The sequence below is a fragment of the Rhea americana genome, unplaced genomic scaffold (assembly GCF_003343005.1).
Source record: "Rhea americana isolate MKP2758 unplaced genomic scaffold, rheAme1 scaffold_85, whole genome shotgun sequence".
Lineage (NCBI taxonomy): Eukaryota > Metazoa > Chordata > Aves > Rheiformes > Rheidae > Rhea > Rhea americana.
Window position 1 is genome coordinate 1,931,228 of NW_028187034.1, and position 25,225 is coordinate 1,956,452.

Sequence of the window (25,225 nt, forward strand, 5' to 3'; positions counted from 1 at the left end):
TTTTTTGCCAGCTGAAATTATTATTTTTTTCTTTTTGCGTACCTTTCGTTTTATTCCCTTCACACACAAACACACACAAGCCATGTAAAGCCTTTATGATCTATGGGCAAAACAACCCCCACTCTACACACTTCCCCTTAAAGCCGGAGCTGCGTTCAGCTCGGCAGCCTCCATTATGTAGCTGCTGAACTCGCTCCGTATTTGGTTTTCTTTGGCCTTTGGTAGCCTAGGTGTCTTCTCACTTCATACCTCTTCAGGTGGGGCTGAGATAACTCTCTTTTTATTTGAAACGGTTTGCATGTCCTCTGTTGGAAACAGTGCTGATACACCAATCAACTATACTGTGTGTTTATGTAATGGCCTTTGTGCATGTATTTTATATTATATAAAACGGGATTGGTGCAAAACTCTGTGTGTGGAACCAACATGGGTGGCCACRTAGTATTTTTGAAGCTATGTAGTATATTGTAGGTGTCTGGGTAATGTGGATATTAATGTATGCAAACACTCATGCAGAGCATACTTGCTTTAAGGTTGTATGTGTGTTAATCCCTTACAGAAAACTAAATGGTTTAACTAAATGATTGCTCTGCAGCCCCTGGGAACATTGCCTTGGCTGGAAAGTACAAGAAAGATGGCAGGGCAGGGGGGAATAAAGTCTGATGGTGGTGGTAGGGGTAATCTTCCTTAAATAATATGTATTTATACATTATTTTATATATAAACATATAAAAATACATATTTTCCTCCTTATTCTTTTTGTAATAGTAGACCTGAAGATCATATGATAAAGGCAGAAGCTGTAGATGGTGGGGTGTGTGTGTGAAGTAGGAGGCAGCCAACAAATCTGGTAAATGTTTGAACTCCTAGAGCAATTGTTGAGGGGTGTCCATGTGTCAGTCCATGTGTCCGTCCTGCCCTCTTACCATGAGTCCATCCTCTTGCTAACTGGCTGTCTTCCACCCAGGTTTTGTGTGTGTGTGTGTGTGTGTGTCTGTGTGTGTTGTTGGGGAGGAGATAAGGCAAAATGACAGCTGTATGTGACCATGACTCTTCACTCCATTATCCTGCTGTCCCCCACTTCACCCTGGAGCATTTTTTAGATTCCCCTTTGGAGCCTGTTGCTTAATCAGCTAGAAGGGCTGCTGCCTGGGTGTGTGAGAAACCCTTCTTAACCTGGCTCCTGTCTGTCCCAGAAGGGTGGGACCAAATTTAGGCTTGGGACTGTGGCATTGCAGTGCACTAACCGCTAGGCCGCTGTGCCTGGCGTGTAGTGGAGCCTGCTGAGACCTGCTGCCCAGCCTCTGCAGGCTGCTAGGCCCTACTTGCCCAACTGAGAGTTGGACCTGAATAGAAATGCTAAGGGTAGCAGGCCTGGGCAAACACAGCAGTGAAGGAAGGAAGCTAAAGAGCTTTCTTTGTGATGGTAGTGTGACAGGTTCCTGGGGACACAGACCTTTGATCGTTTATTGGAGTAGGAGTGTAAGCGAGTCGGATATATGCTAATGTGGTTATACAGAACAGCAGGCAGCGGATAAAAATCATGTCTGTTGCTGCGCCCTCACACAGGTATGCCCGCCTCCCTGGTTCAGTTCCCAAGGCTCTGCCTACATTCCTTGTAGTAAGAAAGTCAGAAATAGCCACAGGGTTTTGTAGTCTTTAGACGCATAGAAACCCACATGCATGAGTAAATAGTAGGCTAGGGGACTCCACCTCGAAGTGTTTTGTATGTGGTTTCTGGTGACAGGAGCTCTGCTTTCAGGGTTCACAAATGTCCCTGAATGCCTTGATAGGATTATTTCCCTGTGCGTCTCTGCAGCTCGTCCGTTCCTCTTTCTGTAATCCCATCTCCCAGGGCACAAGCAGCAGCTCTGGGTTTATAGTATGCCTAGAATTCTGGAGCTGTGATTATTTTGTGTGTGTGCGTGCGCGCGTGCATCTTGCTCACGGTGACACAGAGCAATTCCTTCTGTCTGTCTTTTCTTCAGTGGTGCTTCTTTCCTACCATGTTCCAGCAAGGGAAAGTTCCTCTCATCTGCTTGTGAAAACATGAATCATTCCTCACCTTTCCTGTCCCCAACAGACTCTGTGTCTGCGTTCTGTACGCTAATAATGTGGCATTGCATAAATTAGAGTGCGGCAGATTCTTCTAAAAGGAGCCGCATTCTCTGTGTTGGTGGATGGTGGCCATGGAAAGGRTGAGGGAGAAGAGGCTGTTAACAGGGGAAATTCTGGAGCAGAGACCTTTGCAGCAGCAGGGCATAGCTGAAGTTGGATGGTGGAGCAAACTCTTGACTGTGGGCCTTTTACCTAGTCATTTCTCTGARGAAGGTGAGTAGGCTAAGTCTAGGCATGCTGATCAGTGTAGCAGGCTAATCACTTCAAGTAGAAGGACTAGGAAAGGCCYGAGCTGCTAAAAGCAAGGTGTCAGCAGACCAGGGTAGATAACGCAGAGAGGCTGTGCTAAAGCAATGGAGGCAATGATTTCATCAACAGAAGTGTGTGGAGATAGCAAATGGTGTTCCTGATCAGTGTGGGCCTCACCAAGCTCAGTTTGCTGTGGTGTTTCCACTTTGCCAGCCCCCACCCAGAGACAGTGGAGTCACTAGCAGAGAGTCTGTTTCTCAAAGCCCTTGGTTTCAGTGTTTAACTGCCCCAGGGTGCTGGTCCAGACCTGGGTCCTCTGACCCAGGGGTTTATGCCCATCCCTTCTGGTATCTCGTGAGGTTAGAATTGTCCTGGTGACAGTTATTTTAGGTTACTGTGGAGAGAGCTGGTACTGCTCCTCATAGTGTGAGCAATTGCCCACTGAAGTATCTTTAGGAAGGGTTTCCAGCTCCGTTAGTCTGTGAAGAAAAATGGTGGGAAAGAGGTTCAGTCTTTTTGCATTCCCATGAAGGGAACATAATCCTGAAAGGGTCATGTTCATGCAGTATTTCTAAGCTCCTGCTATCCTTAGATATCCGTGAGATAAGGACAGGTAATAGAGCCTATATAGAAAATGAAATATTTCAAAATAATAACTGTATCTAGACTCTGGAATACTGGGTGAAGTGACAAACCAAAGTGACGAGGTCTCTCCTGTAGTCTTATATTGATTCAGTTCCTGTTTCTGCTCTGACTCTGCATTTTCTTTGCTTCTTTTTTCAGCACGACTGAACCATGGAGCTTCGAGTGGGGAACAAATACCGTCTGGGCAGAAAGATTGGCAGTGGTTCGTTTGGAGACATATACCTAGGTGAGTGTGTGCGTCTCTGCCCACTTGCCTGCRAGGATACGTGTTTCTCTACTATAGCATTGTTCTTTGTGCTTGTTGGTGTTTGTAGACACCATGTAAGGTTGGAATAATGGAGAGGAAAACGAGCATCAAGGAATACTGCTGATTGCTGTTGGTTTTTGATGGCAAAGGGAGTGGGATGAGCTCATCTTTGCCTGACAGAGGAGATACACTGATGTTTGATGTCTGGCCAAACTGATGATAAAGAGTTGGACTACTGAGGGCATATTTGTCATATACTGTATGCAACTCTCTTGCTTTCTTTTTTTTTCCTGAGCTTGTGTGTTTGTATATAAACTCCACAAAGAGTTGTTGGTGGAAAGGGTGGAAAAGCTTCAGGGTGAAAAGAATAAACTAATGAGATGGTTGGCAATGGAAAAAAAAATGGTCCAGCAGATGTGAGGGAGAGGTCTGAGACAAGGAGGTGTAAAACAAGCGGGAGAGGCTGGCCCAGTGAAAGTGCTGAGGTCCAAGTCTATCAGATCTGTAATGGGTAGGATGAGATTAAGAATTACTTCTTGGAGTGACCTGTATGAGGTCAGTGGATGGTGCTTTGTGAAACCTTGGGTTTCCTCTTACCACAAGACTTGGGGAAAGTTCTCCCAAGCCAGCATCCTGATGTGTAGATGGGTTCCCTGGTGGTTTGTCCACTGATGTTTTTATTGGCTCAAACTATTTGGGGCTGGGTTGGCGAGACTATCCTGCAGCAGGATCCATCCCTCCCTGAAAGCTGGAGAGTCTTTACTTACTGTCCAGTTTCCAGCATTGCCTTTTCAGTTGTAGTTCCTCAGGCCAGCTGAATGATTGTCCATTCTACTTTGTGTTTGCACCCTTTGGTTACTTACAGCGATTATCACATGTTCCTTGACTGCTTCTTTGCTTGGTTGAGTTGTACTTTTTTTTTTCCCCTCAGTATATCCACCATTCTTCATTCTTGTTGCTCCCCCACCCCTAAATTGTCCATCTGCTCATCTGCTGAGCAGCAGGGAACCTACTTAGCATTGTAGGTGTGGCATTTCCAGTGTTGGACAGTAAAGGGCTACCCTTATGTGAGTGATCTGTAATGTGATGCCATTGCATAGACTGCTTTGGGTCTCCTTGGCTTTCCCCATCACCAACAGCGTCAGGTTGCAGAATTGGCCCTAATGTGCTGGCAGCTGTATTGTATGGGACCTCTTCTGGGTTCTGCAACATCTCTCCATCCCTTCCTAAGTTCTTCTCAGTGTATACTTTTGGTTCAGTTTAGTCTTCTCTGTGTTTGTAAATCACCTCTTGTTTTCTGCCTCTGGCTTTTATCTCTAGTTCTTTCTGGCTTTGTTATTCTCTCCTGATTGGTGTTGGCAGTTCCTCTTGATTAAGTATCCTATGGGAATCGTTGCTAACAGGCTTTGTTTCCACCTTTATCCAGATCACGAACAAAGATGATAAATAACAGATCTGGGATCCCTACTCACTGTATACTGCCTTCATTGCAGCCTACTCCTGTATATCACTCCTTTCTGGCCCTTCAGCCTGCTAGTGTGTCAGGTGACAACACTTTCAATACTTAGGTACTGGGGAGCAAGGGGTGATAATTTGTTAACCTGGACACAGCATTTTCTACGTATGCTAATAGGCTTGAAGCTTCTTAGACCCCCTGTGAGGCAGTATAGCATGCCAGCATCTTGCAAAGTGTGGAGGAAGAAGGGAGGAACTGAGTGGAGAGGCCTCACCCTGTGTTTCTCTACATCCCATGACAGGTCATTCACATGTATAAAGGAGGCATTAAAAAACATTGGCTCTTGTGTGGGGATGTGACTTCCTTGCCTGTAACTAGAAAGCATGAGAAACAGAGGAAGCTCCAGTGCTGTGCTGTGGCAAGCACAGCAGGATTCCTGAGTTGAAATTGCAGAGTTCAGCCAAGTTACTTGAATACAGTATCAAAGCTCTTGTGATGCTCATTGAGGTGCAGGTCAGTGTGTTTTGAAGCAGTGACAGCGAGACTTCTTGGAGCCTGGGTGACTCCCCAGCCTGGAGGGATCAGGCATGTTGTCTGTGGTGGTGTGTCTGGAGGACGCTTATGCTCATGTTATCCTCTCGCTGTCTGCTTCTCAAACAGAGACACTCATTCACTAGAGTTTCTCTTCTGCACCAGACTTACCTCATAGTCTTCCTTTAATAATGGTGTGGAGATAGAAGAGGCACAGACAAGCTTTGTATGGGATGGTAAGTGTGGGCTATATAGTTTATTCTTAACTTCTCTCTTTCAGAATACTAGTGTTTACCCCCASTCTGTAACCAGTGGGTGCTGTGTGCTGTGCTGCCTGGGATTCATTCTTGGGTTTCCTGTCGGAAGGAAACTTGAATTTTCACRTGGACATACACAAAGGATGGACTTTCCTTAATCCTAGGCTGGGTCTCAAACAGCAATCAATGTCTTGCTTCATGTTCCACCTTGAAGGATATATACACTGAGGAGTGGATTCCCCCTGCATTAGCTGGGGAGGATGAGAAACCGGATCAGACTGTCTGCAGGCCTTGGCCATCCTGTTTGCCTATAAAAATGCTCACCCGGAAGAATGAAACCCACTTTGTAGAGGAGCTGCTGAGAACTTGGGGCTATCAGAGAAGTGCTTTGTTGGAGGTGCTGGCAAAGAGGCAGGGCAGGAATATCTGGACTTCCTGCAAATCATCAGGCTTGAGATCCACTGAAAGAGCTGTTTGTGGCCCTGGGCTGCTTCAGCACGATGGTGGAGAGGAACTAGGGATTGTGCTGCAGACAAAGCATGCTGGGACACTGTTGGCTTTGGACAGTTCCTGGTTGCAAGCTCCTCCCTTGTTGGGAGGGGAGTGTGTTTCCTTTGTTTCCTGGCCTGTTAACTCTCTCTCGCCCTATCTGACTTCTTCCATCTGTTCAGCAGCCATCCTTTCTTCCGTTGCTAAGCTGGCAAGAGAGGAGTGGCGGGGGTTGGGGGGGGGAGGCTGTGGGGAGAGTGGAGACCATGTCTGTTGTCTTGCCCGATGCGAAAGGAGGATGGTGTTTATTGTATCAGACATGCAGCAAGGCTTCTGCGCTTTGAAAAGATCCTGTTTAGCAGGTGACATCGTCTGTCCCCGGGGCCCCATTTCAAACAGCTCGTGATGAATGACTTGAATTTGTGTAGCCCCCACAGCTGAGCGAGACTGTGGGTGGATGTTAGGAATTATCCCCAGTCCTACGTATGTCTCTCAACTGGCTGAAGCTAGGCAGTCTCTGCAGCATTGGTCTGAAACACGTTGCTTTCCTGCCTGAGAGTAGCTTCTGAGGAAGGAGCAGAGAACTGTTGCTTTTGTATTTATGTCTTTTTTTAAAAAAGATGGTGGTTAAAGCACAGAACAAAGGATCAGAGGAGACTCTTGTCCTTGAATTTCCTTCTGGCTTTGTGTAGTCTGTGTCTAGGTAGACTCTGCATCTCCAGCCAAAGAATGGTAGAGGGAGGCACCTGAAGGCACAGAGGGGGCTGAGCTCGAAGTGCTTAGTCAGTGTCCCTTCAGCAAAGAACTGCTCCTTGTTACAGTTTTCATATCCTAGGCTGTACAGCTGTTTCTACTTTCCTTAGGCGACTGGCACCAGTGGAGGCTGTGGAGGATGTGGGGCAGAAGGCCATGTTGACTATTTGAATGGCATATCCAAATATTGTGCAATCTACGTTTTCATGATGTACCCCCCACCGTCCCTTCCCTTTTCCTGCTTTGTGCCCTCACAGATATCATACTCCACATGCAAACAGCATAGGGATACATTGTCATCTGCCTAAATGTGCAGGGTGACATGGAGATGAGAACATCTTCATTTTTTCTCTGTTCAACTTCCTTGGGGGTGTCACTCATGCTGTGGCTGCCAAAAGTCAGCGAGACTCATTGTTGCTTGTGTGTCAGCAGATGGAATGGGATAGGGATAAAGCTGCCAGGGAAAGGACATGGGAGCTGCTGCAGAGGATTTGTAGAAAAGTCTCCACAAAGGCAGGGGAAAGAGAAGGAAACACTCCTACCTTTTGGAGTATCCTGGGGTGCTTCCATGCTGAATGACAGACAGTGATTGAACACAAATGTAAAAAGTAGAGGCTAGTCCAGGGCCATGTTTTTATACTGATCTGAGCCCCTCCACCCACCGCTTTCCAGTTCTTTTCCTCTTGCCACCCCTGCTCTGTGTAAGAAGGCCTTGTGGTAGAGTGAAGGGAATACATACGCAGACTTATTTTGCTGGCCAGTAGTTTGTAAGTGGAAAATGTCAGCGTTTTTCTGAAAGTGACCCTTGGACAAATGACTAGTTCTCAAGAGGACTTTCCCCCTTCCCTTCTCCTAGATCTTGAGTAAAAACATTTATTAAGTTCATCCTGTTGCTCCTCCTTCCCCTCCCTCAGAGCACCCTAAATAATTCTTCTCCCTCCTTCATGTTTACAGCCTTCAAATATTTGCAGGCTGTTGTCATGTCCCGTTCTTCCTCCCCACCCTACTTAGTTGTATCTCTTGTCTATGTTACATATTTAGCTCTTTTAATCTTTCTCAGTAAATCAATCCCTCTAGGCCCTGATCATTTTTGTTCCTCTTTTACAAATTCCGGTCAGCTTGTCTGCCTTGACCTGACGCTGTAGCATCTAACTGATGTATTTTTGCTAGCAGGGAGCCCTTAACTAACTCTGTGTAAACGCAGTGCCAGATTTCTTCAWCAGGAAATGGATCTTCTTAGGATCCAGTGGAGAAAGAGTCCAGTAGTGTGAAATTTTCCTTTGTCCCTTTGGTGTCTAGTTCTGGAGCTGGTGTGTGAAAGAGGATGGATAGACAGATTTATATGTACCCATTTCTGTAGACCCTGAAAGTGAAGGGTAGAAAATTCAAAGGGATCAAGAGGTATGAATTAACCTGATCTACCAAAACTAACTAGATGATATCCACAAAACATCATATTCAATTCTAGCTTTTGTTCAGCCTGCAAGTTCCAGAGTAGTTTATTTTATGACAGTTCTCATAAGCTGTTACTTCTGCTGTTTCATAAGCTGTTACTTCTGATTTGTGTTTGAGTGCAACTTCTAATAATTGCTGATGTGAGGAAAGGAATGTGTAAGCGTGTGTGCCATTTGATGGGGGAAGAAACAAGTTTTGAGTGCCATTCCTGTGACCTGTGTACAGATCTTTCAGTTCTTTCCATTTTAGGATGATGCGAATGATGTGAAACATCTGGAATCCTCTCAGCTAATACGAGAAAGACTAGCCTGTCCCTCCTTTGACACTGTGCTCTGGGACCAGAGTGCTGGCTTCCATGTCTGGCAGCTTGCTTGCTTTTTAGAAAGAAGCGTGTGGGGAGGTGGTTTTGTGTCATCACAAACTATCTAGCAGTACCTTCAACAAAGGCGTCTGAGTAGCTTAATTCAGTACTGGATTCAGTATATTTCTTCACGCTTCTAATTTTGGATATAGCAAATGTTGTTGTGTTGGCAAAAGATAAAGGCATTATTAAAGCCCTGAGGAGAGGGAGAAGCTGGAGATTTGGGAATTGTCTGTGTTGAGCAGGTTAGGACTGTAGAGAAACCAGAGGTAGCTAGGAATGTTAACAATGTCTCCTCCTGAACTAATTGGCTCTGTTGAAGTTGTGTGGCTTCTGGGACCTGAGGTAACTAATAATTTTACTTGGGGACGATGTACTCTATATCTATGCCTCGGGGGCTGGCTTGGGTTCAGAGGTTAAGTTTATGATCGGGGATAGTTAAAATTCTACTCATTTTAGTTACTGCTGATACAGATTGTCCTCCCAAGGTTTGGTACTTAACCTGTTGAGATAACGGGGTGGTTGACAGATTGTAAACTGTTGTCCTAGCCTGTCTGCAGGATGAGAGCTGATTCCCTCTTTGTGTGCCGTACTGTAGGCTTGTCTTTGCAAGTGGCAGTGCTATAAACTGTGTGAACTTCAAGTGGCTGATTCTCTTTTCTTTCACAGAGGATAAATTCTGAGGCAAATCTTCAGATTTTGGCATCTGCATGGGCATTGTTAAATGTGTTTAGCTTCAGTAGAAACTTGTATAATCTTCATTTCATCCTCATTTGTGTGCAGGAGCCAATATTGCGACTGGTGAAGAGGTGGCCATCAAATTGGAATGTGTCAAAACCAAGCATCCCCAGCTCCACATTGAAAGCAAGTTCTACAAGATGATGCAGGGAGGAGGTGAGAAGGGGAAGAAGGGATGGGGCTAGGGGAGTGCTTGAAGAATGAAACTATTCTGGAGGGTCTTGGAAAGGAAATGGCTTGGTATTATATATGATCTTCTCTGCAGGGGATGCAGCAGTTCTTCTCTGTTCTGAGGGCTTATTTTTTTTTCTTTCCTCAGTGGGTATCCCCTCCATTAAATGGTGTGGAGCAGAGGGGGACTACAACGTGATGGTGATGGAGCTCTTGGGGCCTAGCCTGGAAGATCTCTTCAACTTCTGTTCCCGCAAATTTAGTCTCAAGACAGTTCTGCTCCTGGCAGACCAGATGGTGAGTTTCCTCTAAAAGCATTTGTGCCTCCTCTCCTTTTTCTGTGCTTTTTTTTCCCCCTATCCCCTCTGCTCAAGAACTGGTATATCCCAGGCTTTTTTGTTTAGCAGCAAGTGGCTTCTGGGTTTTTCCTTCTTGGTGAAGCTGGGAGCCCAGAAGATAGGCATTACTGACTCTTCCTGATCTCAGTCCCTCCTCTCTTTCCCCTGCCTCTCATCCTGTGCTAGCATCGCATGCATAGATGTTTTTGTCCATGAGGTGAATGACTGATACTGCTATCTGTATAGACTCAGCTGCTCATACCCTGAGTTTAGGCCCCTTAGTTGTTCTGTTCTCTCTCCTTACCCAGTCTAAGTTTGAAAGTTGACCAGTGTAAATTCTGTAGCTCAAGTTTTATTAGTTTGTACAAATTTGTTTCCTGTCTTTTCTTGTGATGCTAACAGTGACCTATCCAGCTTGAGGAATGTGCTCATGTGCAGGGTTGTATTCCATTTCCAAATCCTTCTGCTTCTGGAGGGTGGGAAAGGGCATTTTCCCTTGGCTGTCATTTCTGATGCTCTCTGCAGTGTGTCCCCTTCCTTGTTCTGACAGGCCAATGTCCTGGATAGGATAGGTTTGTAATGGTGCGGCTATCATAAGCCTCTTTCTCACTTTCCCACTATTTTTTCCACCTCCAGATCAGCCGTATTGAGTACATTCATTCCAAGAACTTCATCCACCGGGATGTGAAGCCAGACAACTTTCTTATGGGGCTTGGCAAAAAAGGCAACCTAGTGTACATCATTGATTTTGGCTTGGCCAAGAAATACCGAGATGCCCGGACCCACCAGCACATCCCTTACCGGGAAAACAAGAATCTGACTGGCACAGCCCGCTATGCCTCTATCAACACCCACCTGGGAATCGGTGAGCCTGCTGTCGCGTCTTGGTGAGGCTTTCTGTGGGAGATTGTATGTGCCCAGTGGGAGGAGTGGTGGCTTCTCTACTGAAGGTCGCAGAACTCCTGTGTCTTGAATTTGAGCCACTTCTAGCTCATGAGAGCGGGCATTGCCCAGTAAGGGGGGCACTGGCCTGGGACTCCATAAGGCTGTCAGATTCTGTGCCTGGCTCTGCTGCTGACCTGTGCAGGGATCATGGGCAAATAACTTAATGTTGCTATGACTCTGTTACCCCTCCTGCCTTTTGTGGCACTTGGAGCTCCTGAAGGCAGAAATCGTCTGCTGGCATGTGTTTGTGCACTTTTTAAATACTGTGGGGCTCTGTATCAGCAACAAGGATGTGATCTCCCGAACTTTACTGCTACTAACTCTGCCTTGTACAATTTTTGCAGGCTGATAGATGTGTAAAGGAGGCATTCACAGGTACTAAGCCTTTAGGGGTATGTGTAATTGAAACCTCTCTTTTGTTAGCTCTTGAGTGCCTTTGTCAGTGGTGTTTGCTTCTTGTTTGTTTTTTTGTTTGGGTGTATTTTTTTTTCTTTGTAACTATAAGAATTGGAAGATAGAGGCCCCGTTACCTTACGTTACAATAACGTGATAGTCCTGTCATCCACCACTAAGGGCAGGAATAACCATCTACTAGAAATGCAGGAGAAGCTGAAGATGGGGGGTGGGTGAGAAGGGAGCAGTTTCCTACCTCCTGGACATTCAGATTTTGTGATAATGAGCACTGTCTTTCTTGGGCCTTCAAAATGCATAGGTGTCTGTAAACCAAACTGCCCTGTTCACCATTGAGAGAGATTGTGAAGCAGCTTGAGGGAAGTAGGGCTCTGCCCTTAGTTTCTATGACTAGTACTGTGGTAATAAAACTACGCGAGAAAACAGTGCTGAGAGTTCAGCCAGGTCTTTTACTGCTGATGGTCCAGGGCATGGTCCCAGGTTCTGTACGTACCTCACACAGGTCAGTACCCAGGATGCTAACCTTGCTTAAATCCTCCAAACTCTTGTGCTGGGAATGAGCTCTTAGATCAGAGACTCTTTCCCAACATGTCTGATTGCTGTGAAGAACAGAGATGAAGACCTCTCTTGCAGTTTTTTCTTCCATTCCCTTACAGAGGGCCTCTTTTCCTGTGTTGACCTGTTTTCTCCTGTTTGGGCTAAGCTTTGCCTGTCAGCCACAGAGTAGGAGAGTTTCACAGTTGCCTACAGGGTCCTGATTAGCAGCAGTAAAAGTTGGCTGTGAACAAACTTTGTTCTGCTGCTGACTGGCAAATCTGAACAGCAGAAACTGAATCTGTCTTGCCTGCAGACTCAGGGAAGCAGCACCTTGTTGTTGCAGCTCAGTTCATGTTTGGGAGAGCTGCTTCTGAAAAGTATAAGCTGGGAATTTGAAAATCGTAGTGGAGAACCCAAACCTTTAAACAGCTTTCACAAGATTTCACATCCTCATTCTTACTAGGGGAAAGCTTCCTATTCTCCTCTGTTGCAGATGGCTTTTTGGAAATCTGGAGCTGTGATTTTTACCTGCAGAAAATACAGCAGGTTCCCACTGTTGTTTTCTGGTAATATGGTATAACTGTAGGCTGAGAACATGTCATTTGCACTGATATGGGGAGCACTGCATGTTGAGAGTGGGTTGTGATCTCCTGACCTCTTCCACATAGTAAAAATAGTTCTTGTAGAGCTCTCTGAGTTGGCCTACTGTATTTTGGCCTGACCTGCTTATATATAACTGACTCTCCATTGAATTCTCAGTCAAGATTTCCACAGCCATGGTAACTACCACAAGGAGACATGCACAAAATAATTCCTACTGCTATGTCTGTCGACCCTTTTGTGTGTGCCTGCTCTGTCTGAACTGAGCACGAGAAACTAAATGTCTGGTTGTGCAGGGGTTTTTGTTTTTAGTTTTTTGAAGGCCTTCATTATTCATACTACCCCTAACTTAGTCCTTCACTACTGGCACTTGGCTAGTGTACCAGGATGAACAAACAATGTCTGAACACTAATCCAAGAGCAAATTGCATAGGCCATCAGTCTGAGCACAACAATCTCTCTCTTCATCCCCTTTGCTTCCAAAATTCTGGGTATGAATTACTCTGTGCAACAGGTTTCAGACGTATTATCTCCACATTGCAGATAGTTGCCCTGAATCCCAGAAAGGTTACCTGATTTGCCTGGAGGAAAAGGGATGGTGGTGTCAGAGTTGCAGCTGGAGTTCCTGTTTCTCCAGACCTTGCCACAGGGTAAATGACAGACATGTTTGTGAGTTAGCAGCATTGCCATGGGAACTGTCACTCTGAATTCTTTGACTTTTCAGTTACTAAATTCTCTGCTGTAAGGTTACATTAACGCAATTTAGGGAGAGGGAAGGAACCAGGTGCTAGGATGTTCATGTGACAAGAATAGCAAGCAGATAAATGCCTTTATTTGAATGTGCAAGCTAAGGATTGGGCATTCCAATGTCTGGAGGAAACGCATTCTTTTTCTAGTGACTGGGGAAAAAGTAGGAGGCAAGATTGGGGAGGGTTTCCACAGCTGGAGAATTGCTGTTGGGGGAATCACTAGATTGTGCGTGCTTTGGTTCATGCATTCCAGTCAATTTTCACATGCTCTAGGGATGAGAGTCCCTTGCACCCTCTGGAGCTTGTAAAGTCCAAAATAGATGCCTGGGGTGCCCAGGAGACAGTCTTGGAAGAAGCCTAGTGGATTCTGTCTGGAGAAGAGGAGACTAGGAGTGGGGGCAGGTCCTCCCTGACTGCATGTTCTAGATAGTATCAGTTAAGGCTGTGCAGGTCCTGAAGTTCTTACAGTGGTCCTGCTCCCTGTCACCTTTTTCAGCTTTTTGTGTGCTATTAAAGGCTATTATGCTATGGGGAGAGAAAGGGGAAGCGTAGTCCCAGAACATACAAAATCAAATCTGAATATGTAATCAGGAGAACATGGCTTGGTTAAGACTGCTTGCATCTGGACTGGCTCCAGTGAAGAGATCTGATTTATAGGGATTCCCGCATGGGAGCGACACTATTTTGGGAAGGGTTGAGGGGAAGCACCTTTCTGGGGACCAGGAAGGGCTTCCGGCTGCAAAGAAACAAGTCTGGTCCTGAACTTTATCTGAGGTAGCCAATCCTCAATCTCTTCTCCTTGCCTGAGTATGTTTTCACCAGGCAACTCACCTTCCTGCTCCTCAACCCTGACTCAGCTCCTGCTGGGGACCCACTTTTGGAGTTGCAGCGTGGGCTGGCTGGGAGCCTCCCTGGAAGTAGGAGGAAACTGGCACTACATCTCCGTGCCGCTCATAACTACGGTGGGGGGAATTCCTTGCAGGGTGGCTGGATTTGAGATGCTGTACTGGGTTGTGTGGGAAGGCAGCCTTGGGTTTTATATTGGAGTGGGTTTCCTGAGAGAGGGAGGAAAGGATCGGTGTCTTATAAAAGAGGCAGTCCGCCATCTATTGTAGGAAGAGCTGAGAAGCTGAAATAACAGAGAGGAAGTGCAGCATGGAGTCACAGGTTAGGTGCAGGTCATGGCTGTAATGCTGCTTCTGAACTAACTCGCTCTGTACATGCGTTCATATCACTTGTGTTTCTGTTTTTTCATCTCAATCAGTAAAGCGAGATGCTTTTGCCTGCTTCCTAGGGATGCTGTGACAGTGAGTCAATGATAGTCAAGCCTTTAAACGTGAAAGGTGGTGAGATTTAAGTAACATTTCTCCAGAGTGTAGAGGTGAAAAACTTTTTCTGCTAACTCTAGACAGCAAAAGGGGAATAATTAATGTTATCTAATGTTCTGTGACATATGAGGCAAGGCAAAAAAAAAAAAAAAAATTTGGAGATAAGCTTGAGAATGTGTGATAGTAATAAAGGATGAAATAGAGAAATGAGATGTAAGAATTGTTGTGTTCCTTACCACCACCAAGATTTAACCCAGGATCTTGCAGTTAGGGTTACAGGTGAAAGAAATCTGCAATTGTTTTGGGATCTGCACAAATATAATTCCAATATAATTGCTTTGCAATTGTGGCTTGTCGTGCTGATGATTCAGGCTCCTCACAGACTTCAGTCTCACTAACATTGTTGAAATGGGCTACAATGACCAGATGTACCTGAGCAATGACACTTTTGGGGGATGCCACATTTAGCATTCATCATTTAATAACTGTTCTCCTGCTTACAGTTCTTTTTCCTTGTTTGTATTACTGGATTAGGACACAATAAAGGTGTATTTGTGTGTGTATCACGTATACTAGTGAGCTTTTCAGTTTGTTTTTTGTAACCTATCTCCTTGCCTCCAGTAAGGGCTTGTAGCATCCTCCATAGGCTTTAGTCTTAACCTCAACTCTCTAATTYTGATTGTTCTCAAATCACTAGGATTGTGCCCAGGAATTCCTATAACATCTCCTGTTCTGGGCCGAGTCAGCAGTTGTGATCAAAGCTGTTCTGCTGCATGCAAGTGGAAACGTGGTCCAGCCTAGCACTAAGCAGCGTGGAGTTCAAGCAAGATTTTGGAGGCAGGATCTTGATCCATTCCTAAAAGGCAAACTTGTCTGTCAAGAGGGTTTCTGTAGTTCCTCCCCTATCTCACTACTCCTCCAGACAGGGACACCCAGAATTGCAGGCTTTTAAAGCTGCAATATGGACAAGCCAGGGGCTGTCAGGTGGCAGAAGAGACGTTGCCCTCATTGCTCGTGCTTTCAGGCCACTCTGGATGTATGTTCTGACTCCATTTCCACAGGCCTCCTGTCTCAGTTGGGAAGTGGGTTATTAACAAATACTATGTTTTACTTATTTATTTGCTGTGCTTGGCATGTAATGCAGCCCTAAGTGGGCGCATGCATCCCGGCCTTAGCCCAAATGAAAAACTGTGAGTTTCTTTTCCATGCTCTCTGTATAGTATCTAAGCATCTTCCAGACAGTTATGTAGCCTGATGAGATTAGGAAGTATTAGTCCCTTTAAAGCAGGGAACTTAAGTAAGTTAGTGAGGTCAGAAAATGCTGTTAATTCTGCATGCTCAAATTAAGACATCTAGGGTATCTGCAGGGCTGCTTTTTCCTCTACTCTCTCTTGGAGCACTCTACATTTTTATTGCTTTTCCCGTGCTATGAGCCAGAGGTGCGCTCAGCTCAGTTCTGAAGTGATGAGACCCTCCTTTTCTTCTGCAATCATAGTGCCTTTTATTCTTCTTCTAATTTATATTTAATTTGCCAATCCCTCTAGCCCTCAAAGATGCTAGGAAGCTGAGAAGGATGCAGGAGAAGGAAATGTCCTCAGTGACATCTGTRTCGGTGACCTACTACAGCTTCCTTAGTCAGGTTCAGTTAAGCTAGCAGAGTAAGRGATATCTGTAGTACTCCTTTCTGTTTGGATGGGGCAAGTTGTAGCACCTAATTGATACAGAGAATTAATATATAATCTGCAACATCTTACAGGACATGACACTACAACAGCACGTTTTGCTGAATTCAATGGGTAGATCTTTAGTCTCTCCTCTAACCTTGTGCTTTCCCTCAAACCTTATTTTGCCTTTCTCTTAGCTATGTGGGGTATTGTTCTCTTCCTCCTTTTGCTGAATGCCATTTTGGTCCTTAATCAAGAAGAGGAGCAACCCTGTTAAGCTCAGCCCTGCAAAGCTGTAGCATGCTAGCAGCAGACAGTGCTGTGTAAACTTAGCTGCCAGGCTCTGAGCAACCCTCACCAACAGGTGTGCAACCTGCAGTTTTTAAGTTGATAATTTGACTCATTTTCAATGGTTTACCTTTTTTGCCCTGTCATCCCTAGGGTAACTTTGCACCTGTCTTTTGGCTAGTACTTTCTTCAGTATATATGTGTATCTTTTTAATTGGGTGGAGAGAAAGGGGAACTGGAGCAAGAGCTTCTTGGTAAAATTTGTAGATGAATTTGTATGCATGTTGGGGGATGGATGGGAACAATGCCATGCTTTAGTTATTCAGTCAACATTTTCCATTGCTGAGCTTCTGCCATCAACTCCTTTTGGGGGGAACTTGCAGTTTGAAATGGCTTGCCCATTTCAGAGAGTAAGTTCAGAGCGTGTGAAGTATTTTTGTTTGGGAAACTTAGTAAGCATCTGAAGATGAGCTCTTAAGATGGAATATTAAAGCAACCTTTGTTCTGAATAGAGTTGATCAGAATGCCAGTTACAGTCTTCCCCCTTTGGAGGGAAAATTCTTTTGTTCAAACTATACCTCTGCCTTTGTGCCTTTTTATCTACATCTTTAAAAATTCAAGCAAATCAGGAAACAGTTTTGCACAATATTACCTGTTACGCTTCTCTGAATTATCGATAAATTTGTTTAACTCAAGAAGGGATCGCTATTTCCTCATTCTACCCTGCATAATGAGTATCAGCAGGTTAATTGGAAGGTGTGTTTGCAAAAGTTGTATTGGGCTTACCTCTGCTAGCTTTGTCTTTCTGCAAATACATCTGCCATGACTAATCTCCAGGGTTAAGTATTGCTCTGGATGGAGAAGTGTAGGTGCCCTTCCTTTTTGACTGGGAAGAACAGGTAGGCAGTGTTGCTGCATTTTTTTTTTTCTAAGCTATTGAATATTTGTGTGAATTATAGCTTGTCCAAGTAGGGAGGTAGTCAGAGGAATTATTCATTTATGTGAAGTGGTTTGGGCTGTATGTGGAGAGAAGTGCTTTAACTCTGCAGTAAGGAACATCCCATAGGAACTTGTTTTGGAATTTCTTCTACAAGTCTGTCAATCCTTTGATTCCATGTGCACTTCCACAGCTGTGCAATTGCCAAAACAGTTTTGGTTGCCTCTCACTCCTTGCCTCTGTGTAACTTCCTTCTGCAGAACAAAGTCGCCGTGATGACCTGGAGAGTCTGGGCTATGTGCTCATGTATTTCAACCTGGGCTCATTGCCCTGGCAGGGCCTCAAGGCTGCCACCAAGCGCCAAAAGTACGAGAGGATCAGCGAGAAAAAGATGTCAACGCCCATTGAGGTGCTCTGCAAAGGGTACCCTTGTAAGTGCTCTAATCTTGATGGCTCTCTTGTCTGRTGCATAGCTTTCTTCTGCTGGAACCCCATGGAGTCTGAGACACGAAGGGCATAGCTCAGTACCCCCAAACATTTGGCAAGGACTCACATGTGCTGCTGATGCCAGTGAAGAGAAAGTATAAATGGTCTATGATGATACATTTTGATATAGAAGTAGATGATGTAGATATTTGGGGTGTTACTAAGAATGTGAACATGCTGAGAAGGGTCTGTAGGACCTCAGAAATGATTTGGAAAAGAGATAGGCAGCAAGGTCGAAGAGTATGCTGATGGTATTGAGTTACTCAGAATAGTAAGGATGTAGGCTGACTGAAGAATCCCAGAAGTGACTGGGCAGTGTGGTGTCAAATGCAGTTCTATGCAGGTAAACATGGAATGATGTATGTGCGGGGAGAGTAGGAGGATCAGTCTTCATGTTGCATGTAAAGTAATAGGCTCTGAGCTGACCATTACCACTGAAGAATGAAATCTTACAGTTGCAGTGTATGATTCCGTAGCCATGCTTAGTGGCTACAGAAAAATGCAAATCAAATATTAAGAATTATTGAGAGGTAGAAAAGCACAAACAGTATGCATAAATCTGTGGCCCGCCCACGCTTCACATGCAGTGTATAGTGCTGATCCTTCCCTCCATTTTGGAAGGGGTAAAGTAGAGCTGGAAAAGGTCTCAAAAATGAAGGAAGTGGTCAGAGGTGAGATGATTTCTATGTAAGAAGTAGCTAAGTGGGCTGGAACTCTTCAGTCTGTGAAACAGAGAACTAGAGGAGAGATGGTAGAAGTTTGTGCTCTCCCTGTGCCTCCAGAACTTTAGGTGAGACTACTTGCTTTTGGTTTTTCTTTTCTATTCCAATGCAAGAACACAAAGGCTGCGTTTTTTCACACAGCTGGTAGTAGACCTGTAGAACTCCTTCCCAGAGGATCTTACAGCTGCTTAAAGCTTACAGGAGTTACAGGAGGTATTGGACAACTACATGGAAGAGATCTACTGAGGATTATTAAGCCCTTAGAAACCACATCCAGCTCAGGAAATCTCTGAGCTGAAAATAGGTGGAAGCTGGGCAAATATAAATGGAAGTTTCAGATGTGCTTGCCCTGGTCTTACTCTTCTATAGCTGTCCACTTTTGGCTACTGTTCAAGACAGGCTACTTGACCAGGAGGATCTCTACCCTGAGCAAGTACAGCTCTTATGTAATTTGCAGCCACTCCTGTCTGTACTGCTCTGGACTGCATTGGTCATCTTCATACCACCTAGGCCTGGCTTCCCAAATCTTAACTCTACCTGTCTTTTAGAGATGTGTTCTTACTCTTCTTCAGCAGGTTCTGTGGCTTGCTGCTACTTGATTGAAAAAGCAGACAGAAAAAGAGTGATATGCAAGCGTATCTTTCAGTTAAAATAAGGATGGGCTCTTCTCTGTGGTCAGAATTCTGCAGCCAGCAGATTCCTTTTTCCTCTTTACACAGCTCTGTGCTTGTGTTGTTCTGGTCTGGCACATTGCTGTTGAAAGGCTGTGGTTGCCCAGTGGGACTAGGGGATAGACTGTGTTTAACAGCCAACTGTTTTCTCTGACCTTTCCAGCTGAGTTCTCGACATACCTCAACTTCTGCCGCTCACTGAGGTTTGATGACAAACCTGATTACTCATACCTGCGGCAGCTCTTCCGCAACCTCTTCCACCGCCAGGGCTTTTCCTATGACTACGTTTTTGACTGGAACATGCTTAAATTTGTGAGTGTATTGGGAAGGGGCTGGAGGGCAGSGGTTGATTCCTGGCATGAGGATGGGGGAAGAAAGACAAACTGTCTGTCCTTTGAGTGACTGCATTTACCCATAGGGGGCATCTTGAAAGGAGGGACCAGGCAAACATACTGAAAAGAGGTAGAGTTATTCAGTGGTCTTAACCTGAGATTATTTCTACTGTTGGATTAGTGAGTGTGTCTGATGCAGCATGTGTGTCAATATATACATAGTTCTATAACTATGTGTAGTTAGAAAGGTTTTTTCAGATGGAGAGAACTGCAGTCAGAGATGTGGATTGCAGTAGCAGCTATAATGCCACATTATTTCTCTTGGGTTCATGGAGGAGACTGAAACTCTTTGGGTGAAGTGGAAGATGGTTGGGGAGAACTTGTTCTGGGGCTGGAGCTCTGCCCTGTGCTATACTTTCTTGGAATGAATTTTCTAGCTGGGGTTGCTGCTCTTTTTCTACCCTGCCTGACAGCTGTGCATGACAGTTTTCATCTCTCTGCCTCAGGGAGCAGCCCGCAACCCTGAAGACATGGATCGGGAGCGGCGAGAGCACGAGCGAGAAGAGCGGATGGGACAGCTCCGGGGTTCGGCTACACGAGCGCTGCCCCCTGGCCCACCTGCTGGAGCCACTGCCAACCGTCTTCGCAATGTTGCTGAGCCCATGGCCTCCACCCCCACCTCCCGAATCCAACAGTCCGGTGAGTGGGGTAGGAGAGCTGAGGCTTGGGGAGAGAGGGAGGTCCCCTTTGTTACTGACTGGAAGCTGAGTGTTAAATGATGTTCTTGCCTCACGTTTCTCTGCCTCTGATAGGAAACACGTCTCCCAGAGCAATCTCACGAGTGGACAGGGAGCGGAAGGTCAGCATGAGGTTACACCGAGGAGCTCCTGCCAATGTTTCCTCATCTGACCTCACAGGACGGCAAGAAGTGTCACGGATTTCAGCATCACAGGTGAGTCCCTGCTGCGATATACATGGCCTTGGCTTACCTGTTCCAAAAAGACTTAACGGCCCCAGAGTGGTTTTTACCTGACTTGCTGGTGTTGATGTGAACACAATGCCTGAAGCACCTACTGTGTGTTGAGGGGAGTGGAACCAGGTGATGCCATCACTATTCAGTTACAAATTTTCTAGACACCATGCTCAGTACAGTCTTCTTAGCTTTGCTTTGCTCAGAGCAAACCTTCATGTGTTTGTCTTCCAGTTTTCCATTTTTCTTGGTTTGGAGAAGTAGAATGGTAAACGTGTGGAAGGGAGGCTGTCCCATAGAGAGAATGAGGYGAAGAAATACACAGCCTCTCTGGTTTTGTGTCCTCTGTGTCCTTTGCTCGCTCCCAATTCCTTGACCATTCTTCCTCTCTCTTTTCTAGACAAGCGTGCCATTTGATCACCTTGGGAAGTGAGGAGCAATTGCCACTGGACCAGTGTTTGCTTAGGTGAGTCCATCCTCATGCTTGGGGTTCCCCCAAGGAGGGAATTTTTGGTGCTCGACATCAGATTGAAGCTTTGCTGCTGTAGGATATTGGTGCATTTCCCTTCCCCTTTGTCTTACCTTGACAGGATGATTTTTTGGCTTCAGAGGGAAGAGTAAGGTTTGCTGGCAAAGCCTTGAGGATGTATTATCTTGCATGTAAAAGTATCTTTCCTCCATTTCTCCCAGAGGGCAGGGAGGGCAGAGGAAGTGCTAGGCTAGGGAGCCATTTTGTTAGTTCTTAATGAATGCTTTTCTGGCAATGTGACAGTGTTGGAGAGGAGGATGCTGAGCAGTGTCACRTATGAGATTTTTGTGAGACTTTGCRCAGCAAGTGAGTGCCCCTTCAAGGGGAAACAGCAGTAGCTGGACAGAGTAGCTCTGAGGGGTGGTAGAAGCGTAAAAGAAAAGGATAATTTGGTCTGTTAAATTCCATGTGGCATTGGACATGCTGGGAAGAACCTATTTTCTTCTAACTTTTTCTTACCTTTTTCTTTTTTTTCCCTAGTGTCTTCACTGTATTTTTCTTTTAAAAAACAAAAATCCAAAAACAAACAAAAATTAAAAAAGACAAAAAACAAAAAAACAGATTTTTTTTATTATTATTATTATTTTTTTTTGCCAATGACGAGGAGTCAAGCTGCGTCTCCGTGCTGGTGCGAGCCGTTTCTGAGATGGCCACCTGCGCCCCCAAACACGATTGCCTCCAAGAAGCTGACGACGTGGGAGCCATGCAGGAACACCTCTGCTGCCTCTGCGCAGCTGCCCCCCCAGCCCCATCCTGGCCCTACCACTGCCCCCACTGGCTTCCCCCAGTTCCCTTTCCTGACCGTCTGCTCCTTGTTTAGTGTCTGTCTTTTTTTTTTTTTCTTTTTTAACCTTCCTCTGCTTTGCTTTTTATTCTTTTATTTTTTCAAATCAAATGGTTTCTAGCTATCTAAATTTTAACTTTGCTGTCCTTTTTCTCTGAGGGCAGGGGTGGATGTTTCTTTTTTTGCAGGAGTCTTATGGGCTGGGAGGGAATTGGATTCCAGCCATGCTTGATGGTAAAGTCTTTTGAGTTTTATCATTATTATAACAAATTATTTTCTCAAGCATGAAATGAATCTTAAGCTGTGAGAGGGGGATTGTAGCAATGGCCTAATCATATGACTCAGGCTTCCTTTCCTCGAGTGGCTCTTCTGTGTTGTTTTGGGCTGTAAGGGGAAGTGCCAGACTTAGGATCTGAGCAGTCCTCACGCACCAAAGGATGTGTGGAGAGGCACCTGGTTACAAGGAGGATGAGAAGACTGAAGCTGAAAGACAGGAGGATGCGAACCCCCTTCCCCTCCCTGCAGCGGGGTCTTTTTTTTGTCTAGCTGTGTGGGTTTTTTGTCTTGTTTTTGTTTTTTTTTTCTTTTTATTACAACTTGTTTTAATTCCTGCAGAGAAAGTGTGGGACTCAAGGAGAAGAGAGGGGCACACAAACTGGAGTTGGATGGGTTTTTTTTCAGAGCAGTGGCTCTTCCTCTCTCCATCTCAGCCCTGAGTAAGATCCAGCATACATGCACAATCCCTTCCTGCCCTCTTCTCCCTGACCCCCAACTTTACTTCTTTTTAAATATAATTTAGGAATACTCAAGCTGCTTTGTAGCACTTGGGGCTTTGAAACACAATGATCACCACTGCGACCTATGGCCTGTAGCAGACACACTGTCACTGTAGTGTGGAGCCAATGGGTTGTTGGCAGGGCGGGGAGGGTGGGGGTTAATCTTTTTGTTTGTTCGTTTTTATCCTTTCTATTTAACACTTTTTTTCCTCCTTATTTTTTTCCTAATTTATTTACCCCTCTTACTGTCTCTCTCTTTTTTTTTAATTAAAGAGCAAAACTTTTTATTACTTTGTAATTTAAAAAAACAAAAAAAAAACCTGAAGAACTTTGGGGGGGATTTTGTACTTTTTTCCTGTGTAAATATTGGACTTTTTTGAGCTTTATCGTGGTTGTTAATTTGAAGTAATAAAGTAGAAAATGATAAAGTGATGCCAGCATCTGTTGTTTCTTTCTTCTCTGGCATCTCGCTTGAAGTGACGTCCTACAGGCTGGAAGTGCTGAACCTGTTCCGAAGTTCCAAGAACGAGTTTGATCAGAATTACTTGGGGGGGGGGGGAAGCAAAGGACTGGAGCACCTAAAAATAAGTCTGACCTAATATCTACAGTTGCACTCGGTCTACATGGCAGCATTGGAACCGTGAGAGCAATGTGAAATACGATTTGGGATCTCCCGTTTCCTGGATCTGAGCCGCTTGTGTCCCACGCGTCTGGCCTGGAGGAAGAGAGCGATGGGAAGGTTTCCGCACCGTTTGGTTTGTATGTGTGCTGTCTGCCTGTCGGAGTTCGATTTCTCTGTGCTGCAGCAGCTGCTGAAGGTAGATCCTGTGTTCTGTGGTCACTTTTTCTTCCTCTGTCCTCAAAAATCAGCGATTGAGGAAAGGGAAGGAGAGGGGAGAGAGCTGCACCTGTAGGCACCTAAAGGCAGCACAGTGCCTGAYGCAAGCGAGAAGCTCCCTATAATGTGTTACCTGCTGCTTTGGTGTCTTTGGCCCCTGGTGGGTAAGGATTTTTGGTTTTGATTGCCTGGCCTGTCTGGCAGGATATTTGTTAAGTTTTAATACTGATCTATTATCTTTCTAAATCTCTGCTCCAATAGCTAAGCCTCTCATCTGGTTTATGCAGGGAAGCATATTTCTCAAAGGCTGTAAAACTCTTGAAATTGATTTTCTTTCTTTTTTTTTTCTTTTTAAACACCTGCTGCGAATAAATGATGAGCTTGATGATTTCACAAGATCTTCCAGGCCTTGTGTATCTGTTAGCTGAGTAGGGGCTTCCAGCTCTTCAGATGAGTAAGAGGAAAAGGAAGACAAGAGTAACTCATCCATGTGTCTGGCAGCTGTGAGGTATTGTTCTGTACCCTCCATCCTGCACTACTCAAAAGTCAGTTTTGAGGTCCTGTTACTGTCCACCTATATGTGTGTATATTTATATATTTTTTTTTTTTTTTTGAGGGAACAGGAAGAAATTAAGACTTTTCTCAATCCTGCTTTTGAGGAAGAGGCATTCCTGACAGGGTAGGTAGAAGTGCTATAAGGTCTGCAAGCTAACAGTGCTTGAAGATAGCGCCTGCCTCTGCACGGTGCATTTGATCCATCCAGTGAATGACCTCACTGAAATGTGGCAGGGGCAGCGAGACCTTGCTTTAGGAGATGGTGCTGTGTTTCGGATAGGAGTCCTGTCCTGGGCTAGGAGAACAACATACTAATATTTCAGGAGCTACAGGCTAATGGGTCCATAGGGTGCATCCCTCTTGCTAAAGAAGGGGTCAAATCTCCCCCTAAGTAAGGACAAAGCTTTGCCAAAGGCACCTCGGGCTGGCCGACAGCTGCTCTTGCTAAACCTGGCCCAAGTCTGAGCAATTTGCTTGCAAGTAGTTTTTCTAGGCTTGGGGTTTGTGATGTGGGCTGTGGGGAGTTTGGATGGTTTGGTTTTTTGGACCGAAAAGCCACTGTTTTGGCTTGGAGACACYGATGCCCGTTTTTGCCTTGAAGTTGTTTTCCTCCCTTGGCCCCATGCTGGGAAAATGAAAGCTGAAGCTCAAGTGGAAATCTGCCCCCAGAGGCTCTTCCTGTTAGCGTGGCTGGAGTTAAACTGTGTGGAAAATGTTGCTCAAGCGGTGGAAACGTCTTCCAGAGGAAACTACTGAGGAGGGTCTAGGTGTGCACGCTGCCYGGCCTCCGTGCCAGAGCGGCGGAGGCTTGGCGCCTGCGTGTCTCTGGCCCCGCGCTGCCAGGCGGACCTGGCTGCCGCCTTTACGTGGCCCCCGGCCGTGGGGTGCGAAGGGGCAGGGAGCGGTTTGGTCTCCTGAGGGTGAAAAGGCCCCAAAATAATTCAGAAAGTGTCGAACAARGCACTTTTCCCTGTGTGGACCATGGTGCTGGGGCAGCACAGGGGGAGCCTGCGGGRGGCTAAGCACTCGGGGAGGCCGGGAGCAGCTGTTTCCCCACGCACGGGTGGGTTGAAACCTGTGGAGCTGCCACGCCAGCAGGTCCTGACGTGCCACTGTGCTTAATCACTGAGCCGCCTCATCCTTTCCGGAGTCCTGTCCAAGCCAGGCCGGTGCGGCCTTGACTCGCTCAACCCGGGGGCAAAGTGGGCTGGACGCGGACGCGCGTGGGGCGCAGCCGGYGCGAGGGCAGCCGCGCGGCCCCTTTAAGCGGCCGCCGGTTGCGTCACCCCACTCCC

At 45.7% G+C, this 25,225-nt stretch overlaps 1 protein-coding gene across 3 annotated transcripts in view; it reads left to right on the plus strand.

Annotated features, from left to right (window-relative positions):
• CSNK1E (casein kinase 1 epsilon) overlaps nucleotides 1-22,959 on the plus strand; it is a 24,368-nt gene extending 1,409 nt beyond the window's left edge. For 2 of the 3 annotated variants that reach the window (XM_085323535.1, XM_085323536.1), the window contains exons 2-11: nucleotides 3,151-3,238; nucleotides 9,345-9,455; nucleotides 9,619-9,767; nucleotides 10,445-10,673; nucleotides 17,528-17,698; nucleotides 19,310-19,458; nucleotides 19,985-20,177; nucleotides 20,291-20,430; nucleotides 20,849-20,914; nucleotides 21,458-22,959. In XM_085323535.1, the coding sequence (XP_085179661.1) occupies nucleotides 3,163-3,238; nucleotides 9,345-9,455; nucleotides 9,619-9,767; nucleotides 10,445-10,673; nucleotides 17,528-17,698; nucleotides 19,310-19,458; nucleotides 19,985-20,177; nucleotides 20,291-20,430; nucleotides 20,849-20,881 (1,251 nt within the window). In that variant the 5' untranslated portion in view covers nucleotides 3,151-3,162 and the 3' untranslated portion in view covers nucleotides 20,882-20,914; nucleotides 21,458-22,959. The remainder of the gene's footprint in view (nucleotides 1-3,150; nucleotides 3,239-9,344; nucleotides 9,456-9,618; nucleotides 9,768-10,444; nucleotides 10,674-17,527; nucleotides 17,699-19,309; nucleotides 19,459-19,984; nucleotides 20,178-20,290; nucleotides 20,431-20,848; nucleotides 20,915-21,457) is intronic. The other variant, XM_085323538.1, reaches the window with a different exon arrangement.
• The last annotated feature ends 2,266 nt before the right edge of the window (nucleotides 22,960-25,225 follow it).